The 8,887-nt window shown below is 42.9% G+C and overlaps 1 protein-coding gene across 2 annotated transcripts; it reads right to left on the bottom strand.

Annotated features, from left to right (window-relative positions):
• Positions 1-796: 796 nt before the first annotated feature.
• Fga (fibrinogen alpha chain) lies at positions 797-8,200 on the bottom strand. Of its 2 annotated transcripts, NM_001008724.2 has the most exons (6): positions 8,089-8,200; positions 5,852-5,980; positions 5,246-5,429; positions 4,139-4,284; positions 2,370-3,495; positions 797-1,706 (listed from the first exon to the last, which is right to left on the bottom strand). In NM_001008724.2, exons 1-6 carry the CDS (start codon positions 8,140-8,142, stop codon positions 997-999), a joined length of 2,349 nt encoding a protein of 782 aa, NP_001008724.1. In that variant the 5' UTR covers positions 8,143-8,200; the 3' UTR covers positions 797-996. The 2 variants fall into 2 exon arrangements, with proteins under 2 accessions (NP_001008724.1, NP_434684.1); NM_052797.1 differs by lacking the exon at positions 797-1,706 and having other exon boundaries at positions 2,132-3,495; positions 8,089-8,182.
• Positions 8,201-8,887: the final 687 nt, after the last annotated feature.

Raw genomic sequence — 8,887 nt, 5'->3', positions numbered from 1 at the left:
AAATAAATCCATGAACTTTCAAGTAGGGGGAGAATTTTAAGGTAGTGGTTGGGGGAGGGGTGTCAGTTTTCTTCAAACAAACTCCTCCAGTTTAGGAGCCATGAGAGTGCTGGGAGAGCAAGAGTAGCATTTAATACCAAGAGCAATTGGAAGGCTTTATGAAGGGCCAGGCAGTCACTGCTGCTGCGAAGAGGAGAGGGGCTGTGGTTTAAAGTCTCTTTGTCTGCCTGTGTTACCAGTAACTACAGGTAACAGAGGGATAAAAAGCAACTGCACAAACGGCTGGGCCAGGTCTGTGGCTCAGTGTAAAAAGTTTGCGATGTGCTATGTGCAAACTGAAGTATCTGATTCCAGCTCCCAACAACCACACACCAAGCCAGGGGAAGTGATAAGACTCTGCTGATACCAGCAATCAGAGGATCTGTGGAGCTCCCTGGACAGCTAGTCTAGAGAAACTGGCAAACTCATTCCTGGGTCTGTGAGACTGTCTCAAAACATACAGTGGAGATCTGGAAGGGGGTGAGGGTGGGGGTGGGGCAGGCAAATGTAGGGGCATAGTTAGGCGGGCCCAAAACATCAGCTTAGAACCCACACTATCTCCTGTGAAAATTAGTTTCTGTACTTGCAAGGAATGGGCTTATGACTGGGGGGTTACCGGGGGGGGGGGGGGTTTGGCGGGTCTGAGAAAAGAAGTGACCACCTTCAAGAAGAGCTCAAATCTGACTCCTTCTTCCTGATCCATATCCCTTGGCATCTCCTTGCAAATGCTTTAAAACTCATAGGGGCTTTTAAAGGATGGGGAAAAAATGTAAAACTTTATTTTTTTTTCAAAGCAGTAACGCATCTCAGCTGTGTTCAGCTACAGTACAAAGAACAATGGAATAGCACCAGGGAATTTCTAAAAAGTTCACAAGATCCGTGACACCTTCCTCTTCTGATCATTCTTCTCGGCTAACCAAGCAAAGAAAGCAGAGCCCCCACTTTCCATTCCTTCAGCTACTGTCCCACCAGCGGTCTGATTTTCATCCGAACGGCCCTCAGAGAATAATCCGCTCCTCTGAAGGGAACCCAGACCACTCCGTTCTCTATCTCATAGGGACTGTTGTTCCTGGGGTCATAGGTGCCCCCAGGGTAGTAAATGCCATTGAGATTGGCGGCTTGACAGCTATTGTACCACCAGCCTCCCCCGTAGACCTCGGCACAGTTCTCTTCCCATTGGTCTGCATCTCTGTCAAAGGTACTGAACTGCATGTTGCTGTGTGAAGTGTATTCTGTCCCCTCCTCCACAGAGCCCTCCATCAGAGCATCTCCAGCGGTACCCTGGTAGGAGGAGACCTGCAGTGCATAGCCCTCTGCCTCAGAGCCTACCCGGAAGTGGTACTCCGCATAAGCCTCTTTTCCAGCCCAGTCCTCTAATTCAACCCTGAGGACAGAGCCTCTCAGAGTGAGTAAGTGGAGGTAGTCATTGCCTAGCCAGAACTCTCCTTCCCCCTTGTCATTCAGGCTGCCGAAACCTCTCTTGTAGTCTTGCCAGGTCCGGTTAAAATTCAGTGATCCATCCATTCTTTGCTGGATCAAAAGCCATCCTCCCAAACTGGTCTCTTGATCGCAATAAACAGAAAATATCTTACTGGATCCAGGTAGCTTGATACTGAAAATGCCATTTTGGGCACCTGAAGGATGTGTTTGAAGGACATCATCGCAGTCTAAAAAAAAAATTAAGCTGGTTGGAGGAAGTTACTCTCATTTAAATTTACAAAGACAGGCATTGCCCAGATTAGATACTGCCTGTCTGTCTGCCTTCCCTCCTCCCTTCCCTCCTCCCACAGGAAAAGGATGAACCTACATCGAGATGTAATATTTAGCAGGTAAAGGACACTCATCCTTTAGCAAACTTCCTTCAAATGGATTTGAAAGCTTACTTGCACGTGGCTAACATCAAATGATAGTTAAAGGCAGTTACTAAGCATTCATCAATCAATACTAATAGAACAAATTTTTAAACTTGATCTAAATATCAACTGAGACATAAACTAACTTTAAAGTTAGCGGGTTGGGTATTACAGTAGCACACGATTTGAATGAATTCGGTTAAACAGACTCAGAATTGAGTTTCAGAAGAATTCGTTCATTTATTTAAAATATATTTATTGAGAAATGACTGCACTGTTATGCATTTGGGAATTACAGAAATAGACACATGGCAAAGTCCCTGCCCCCAAGGAACGTACAGTCTAGCATGAAAAAAAATGAGATTCCACCAAAGCACTAGAAGAGGTTAAGAAAGAGCGTGCCTGGTAAGCACTTTGCAGAAATGGTTAACTTAGTCTAGGGGGTCAGGGCAACTTCCCAGAGTTAAGCGTGGATACCTCTCATTGTGCGAGCTCGGCCCCTCTTGGTGGTTCGAGTGTCTCCTTCTTGGTGAGCTTCACTTGCTGCCTCATCTGCCATTTTATAGCTCTTGGTTACTTGTTTCCTGACAGTTGAGGTTTTACTACTGGAAGAAAACTCAGGTACATGGGAGCTAGGGTTCTCGATGTCTGTGAAGATGTCAGAATCAGAGGTCTTACTGCCAAATTCTTTGAAGTTACTTGTGAGTGAACCAAAGCGGCTGTCATAAAAGGAACCAAGTTCAGGATGCATTCGGGAAAGTTCGTCAAGTCTGCCACTAAAACTGTGGGTCAGGCCTAAGTCCATGCCATCACCGCAGTCAGAACCATCATCCGAAGTGACCACTTCTTTGACCACTTCCCGGTGACCATCATTACCCAAAACAGTCTTAGTAATGGTTTTAGAGCATGAACGACGTGTGGTGCTTGTGCCAGTAGAGGTAACTTTCTCGTTTCCAATGAGGAGCTCTTTATCTCCTTTAGAAGTGACCAGTTTTCCTGTGTGATACTCTTTTCTTGTCGCTGGGCTGCTACTCCCTCCAAACTCTGAAAACTCACCCCAGTCAGGGTTGCTAGGCTTAAGGTTCCCAGAGCCTGAGCTAGGTCTGGAGCTTCCTGCACCCCAGGTTCCAGTGTCATCAGACCCCGTTGTCCCAGAGCCCCAATTTCCATCACTTCCAGATCCGGAGCTCCCAGGACGCCAATACCCAGACCCACCATGTCCAGGGGTCATGGGGTTTTCTATCTTCGACCCTGGTCCACGTGTTGCAGAGTCTCCTCGCGAATCTCCTGGTAAATCTCCTCGCGAAGCCCCATCCTTCCCGGGCCTCTCCAGCTCCATTCTCATCTGCCTCATTTCTGTTAATGCCTTCCACTCTGGGGGCCCCTCCTGAAGCTGGCTCTTAAAACTTCCGGGAACCAAGTCGGGAACTGGAGACATTTTTATTGCTGGCAAGTACTGCCTGTCTTTTGCCGGAAGCAACTCTTTAGCAATGACCTGTTCAAGTTGCTTTTGCTGACCTTCGTAGTCCTTTAGATTTATCTCACGGCTTACAGACCTGCTGCAGGATCCTTTGCAAGAGCGGATCTTGATATCAATGTCCACCTAAAGAGAGGAAGACAGGGAAATGAATTCTATCTATTGAAATAATTGAGTTCCTGGTGGTTGGTTTGCATTTTGGGCATGGGTTTTATTTCTTTGACTCTCAGAAAAATCTATCCTACCCGTTGTCTTTCGCCACTCATGCCATCCTCACTGGAAGCTGTGGAGGGCCAAGGAGGCCGCTGTGCAATGGGAGCTATTTGGATCCATTTTAGAATTGGAATGGGAAGGAGGAAGGCACTAATCTTACTGTTAGCCCTGCCTGAAGAGCCTAGGTGATGCTAAGGCCAAGGTCTCGGCATGTGGTGAGCAGACCGATCAGACTATGTTCTTTTCTTTTTTTTTTCTTTTCTTTTTTTTTTTTTTGGTTCTTTTTTTCGGAGCTGGGGATCGAACCCAGGGCCTTGCGCTTCCTAGGTAAGCGCTCTACCACTGAGCTAAATCCCCAGCCCCTGTTCTTTTCAAATACACAATTGACCCTTCAAGAATTTCCTTCACATTTCTGGACTTCTGTCTTCTTCTCTAGGGTGGAGACACTTCTATTTTGGGTGGATAATGGATTTAGGAGACGTTCCGTAGCGGCTAGAGTGTTCCTTTTCCTTTTTTCTTAGTCAAAGACAAATTGGGGCCCGGGCCTCAGGCTTACCTCCAGGCGCTTCATGTCTATCAGCTGATCCCGGACGTCTTTCTGCAGAACCTGAATCTGTTGCGCTTTCTCTATGACTTTGCGCTTTAGGATCTCAATTCTGCGCCTCAGGTCCTCTGACACTTGCCCGAAAGTGTTATCAAAGTCTGAAACAGAAAATGCAAGGTATTTGGGTAGCTGCAGACTGATTTGCTCATAAAATTAAAAAATAAACAATAAATAAATAAATAAATAAATAAATAAATAAATAAATAAAAGTGAAAAAGGAAGTTGCTTGTAAGTATTTCCACACGTATTCTTCATTCTACTGTGGTTTGTTCTCTGGATGTCTAATCTGCAAGTTTCCGGTTAAATTAGATTGTTCCACACAAGAGTCATCCATGGGTCTTAGTCACGCTGTCTCTAACATGACAAGGAATCCAAATAAATCCAGAAATTACTTGAGGGCTTGAAAACTGTAGAAGGTAAATAGTTTAATCACATCTGATTATTTGATTATAACTTCATTTATGGGACTTCAATGTATTATTGCTTATATTTTCCAAGGAGTTTTTCTTTCTACCTGAACTTTGAAATCCTTTCTAAGCTTTTGGGTGTTAACAAAATCCCTTACCTGCCAACTACTGTTGTACCATTGACATAAACTGTTGAGGTCTCAGAGAGACAGAATAAGGCAGACAAGGGCTCAAGAACTGGGACTTCAATGGACTTGCTCTTTATTCCCAGAGTGACCACAGTGTGCCCCAGACCTGGTGAGTCCAGGGGTGGGGTAGGTAGGGAGACGTAATTGACTCAGTAGAACGTGTACCTGACCTCTATTTTGTGTCATTGACAAGTCCCTTGACCTCTGAGACTCTTAGTCTGTAGGATAAAAGCAGAATAGCTACTTGAAAGGTGCCCCCTCTCTTTGTTTGAAAAATATGGAACATTAAAAATATAAGCTAATTTCTAACTTTGTGAAAATGACATTCCTCTCCTTAAATTTCAATGATTTCCACACCGAGTGCTTCAAAGTCAAACTGCAGCATCTGCAAGAAGACATTCTCACTGGAGAATTGTGTTGCCATCCTTGTTAGAAAGTCCAAGCACTAAATATGTCCCACTTACTGTTGGCGTTAGCGAAGTCCCCTCTCAAATACTCCATGATATTCCTGGTCAGTGAATTAGAATCCTTGTTGTTCTTTTGAAAATCAAATAGTGAGTTTTTGAGCTTGTTGATTCTGTTTGTAAAGTCCTGATTGGCTTCATCAATCAACCCTTTCATCCTGCAGCCTGAAGGGCATTTGTGGTTCTGAAAATGAAGGGAGAGATCTTATGAAGGGTCTGCCTTTCAGCTACTAGAAGTTGGCAATGTTATCATAGCCCTTGCTGCTTCTCCTCCCCAGCTCTTCCAAGTAACCACAGACTCAAAAGTAGTTAACAGGCCATAGGGAAATTCTGAAATGACATTCCACTTAGTCTTGCATGATGCTCTGGGAATTTTGTAGTCCCACTACTCAGGCATCCCATGTGTTTATCCCATGACAGACCCAACATAACTAACAATGTCCTTGAAAAAAATATATGTATATGTGTGTGTGCAAATAATATGTTAACATATTATTTATATTATAGGACAGATAGATAGATACATAGATAGACAGACAGACAGACAGACAGACAGACAGACAGTGACATAAGGAAGGACCCCTGATCAACATGTCCCCTGCTTACCCAGTCTTCATCAGAGCAGAAGGGCCAATCTGTCTCCTTGCATTGACTAGGCTGTCTCTCCACAATTCTTGGGCCACGAATATCTCCTCCTGCTTCTATGAATTCACTTGTGGTGCCGGTGTCTGCAGTCTTTAAGGGGTTTCAAATATTCAAAAAGGAGCAAAGGCAACAAGGTTAGCCAGCAGAAGAGACATTGTCATGCTCAAAAGCCCAGAGGGAGAAATGACAGACATTAACAGCCAATGCTGCTGTAAAGGCTGAATTTGTAAAACAGGATTTGACTCTAGATAAGCATCTGCTAGATGTTAGGGGTTTTAAAAGAAAAATTATCCCGATTAACAGCATCAATTAAATTTCACTGTTGACTTTTCTTTCATGACCATAGACAAGATAGCTGAAAAAGTCTAGTTTTTTTCTCCCTAAGACCTCTCTGTGTATTCGAAAATCTATGCCCTCTTGGTGCCCATGCTCCTTTCTCCTTCAGGTTTCTATGGTAACCTTTGGAGACGGTCCATGATTCAGACAAGCACTTATCAAGTATACAAATGTGGAAAGTTAAAACTTGGCAATGCTTTGCAGGACAATCATGCAACTGAAGATTTTCATTTGAAATGAAAATAATGAACAGTTGAAACAGTAGTCAGCAACCAGCAATTTTTTAAACACCTTATAATTAGAAACCCAAAGCTAAAAGTTCTCAGCTATAAACCAAATGAAATACAAACATTGTGTCCCATAAGACTTCCTAGTCTAAGGGATGGGATTGCTTGGCTTCGAGTCTTTCATTGCCTTCACTCAGCACTGCCAACTTACAAGGGTTTTCCTGTCACTATGTTAGTGTGGGATAGTTCATCCTTATAATTATCAACACAATCTCATTCTTGTTTGTGAAAATTCAAATAATCTTAATTAGCATAGTTAAAGCAGCAGAGAACAATTTATTTAAAAAGAACAAGTAGAGCCCTTTTGTATAAGAAGCATAATGGAAAATGCAATTGTATGAATGAAATAGTACAAGAATAAAGCAAACAGAAAGTGCACATAATAAGAAGAGATAAGGAAGACAATAAAAGGACAAATTATCCAGAAATATCGCCTCAGCTGGTTATTTAGGTTTAATTCCCTCAAAAATATGTTATTTTTTACTCTTGATATCAAAATTTTTGAATGGAAAGCAAAAAAAAAAAAAAACTCACCAACAAAAACAACTGAAATAATACAATAATACACAGCCTGGGTAACGAATTAGGATATCTCTTAGGTCCTTGGTCATAGTTGACACATTTTATACATTAAAATGTTTCAGAAGCTCCATTAATTTAGGTTTCTTTCTTTTGTTGTCTTTGGAGCTTAATTTTGGAAAAGATGTCAGTATTTACAAGTTATCTAAAAGGAACACAAATCCTTCCTCACTGCCTCATGACAAATTTCTTTGGAATTTGCTATATGTTTTCAAAGGCAATTAATTTGCCCTTTTCCTTTTATGTCTTCAAAAAGATATAACAAGTTCTTCTTAGGGCTGCAGGTGTAGAATGCTTGGTCAGCATTCAGAAAGTTCTGCTTCAGTCCTCAATATTACAAACAAAACTAAAACGTTACAGATAAAGCAAAACCTAGAGGTAAATCATACTAAACCCTGCTCATCAAAGACAAATGTCTGGAATTACCAGCTAGAGATCAGTTCTTATCAAATGTTTTGTTCTGTTAGAATGATGTCTCCAGAGGGTAGAGGGACAAAGATGTGGTGGTGGTGGTGGGGATTCATGAGGCTGGAAATCTGTCACTATAGCTCAGTTGTAGAGGGATTTACTGGCATGCCCAGTGGTTCTCAACCTGGGGGTCATGACCCCTGTGGCAACCCTTTATCCCCCAAAATATTTGCAATATGGTTCATAAAAGTAACAAAATTAAAGTTATGAAGTAGTAACAAAAATAATTTTATGGTTGCAGGTCATCACAACATGATCAAGTCCCAGCACCGAGAAATTATGCTAACAAACACACCTGCAGTGTTGAAAGACTGAATCTGAATCGGCCTGAATGACAGGTGTCAAGATGCCTTGTTCCCCTAGGGCCTCCCTCTGGAAGTCACATCCCCCTAGACTTGTCAGGCTTACCTAGGAATTTGCCTCCTGGTCTGGCATTTATAATGCTAAGAACAAAAGACTGGTAGTCTCTGAAATCAAAACTCCTCGAGGAAGAAATAACAGAGAGTGAGGAGAAGAGAAAGCACATACCCAGACTGTGCTGGCCAAGCTCAGGATGAGGCAGGCGACCCTCAGGGAAAGCATAGTTTCTGATTGCAGGGATGGCTCATGGGAAGCACCGAAGCTGAAGGGAAGGAGGACTGACTTCACTCACTGCTCCTATCCTACTTAAACCTGCAGGAAACTAGGTTAATCATCACCCTTGTCCTACTCAGATAGCCAAAGCTCACAGTGTGTCCTTTGCTCTGACCATAATAACCACGGCATCCCAGAAATTCTTGCTCAATTCTCTGTAGCTTGTTTGTTTCCGATAAGTTGTTGCAAATGGTAGCATTTGATTGTGTAGACAGCATTTGTGGGCGGGGAGATTCTACATTCCAGGAAGTGGGGCCTTTGAAGCTACAAAGATGAACACTTTCACATCTGAAGAAGTATGAGGACTGACAGAGGATTCTGGCTATCACTTCTTGAAGCAGAGACATTAGACATTAGACTAGGTGTAGGATTCAGAGCTCATCTGAATTTCAAAATGACCTAAAAGCCATTTATGTTAACAGATTATTTTCCTCTACCCAAAGGTCAAGACAGTAACCGATGGCGCCAAACACCAACAATCCTAGGTCCAGCTTCCTGGTTCTGTGCACTTATGAAGGTCACCTGCTCATCCTTGTGAATCAGTCTCCTCATTTAAGGAACAGGGGCGAAAACAACATCCTACACATGTTGGTAAACAAATGGGAGAGCTATTTCAAGGCCTTTGGGGAATGATTGTCACCAACACCTGGGAGTAAGTGCTGGCCATGATTGGAGAAGTGTCATGGAGAATGTG

Source organism: Rattus norvegicus, chromosome 2 (genome assembly GCF_036323735.1).
Source record: "Rattus norvegicus strain BN/NHsdMcwi chromosome 2, GRCr8, whole genome shotgun sequence".
In the NCBI taxonomy this organism is placed as follows: Eukaryota; Metazoa; Chordata; class Mammalia; order Rodentia; family Muridae; genus Rattus; species Rattus norvegicus.
The sequence above is the reverse complement of the archived record's forward strand: the minus strand, read 5'-3'. Positions and strand labels throughout refer to the sequence as shown.

Excerpts from the sequence above, each read along its gene's own strand:
- Fga (NM_001008724.2), bottom strand. The coding sequence starts at position 8,142 with ATGCTTTCCCTGAGGGTCGCCTGCCTCATCCTGAGCTTGGCCAGCACA. Across the intron at positions 5,981-8,088 it reads GCTTGGCCAGCACAGTCTGG|ACTGCAGACACCGGCACCAC; the intron begins GTATGTGCTTTC and ends AACCCCTTAAAG. Across the intron at positions 3,496-4,138 it reads TAGACATGAAGCGCCTGGAG|GTGGACATTGATATCAAGAT; the intron begins GTAAGCCTGAGG and ends TCCTCTCTTTAG.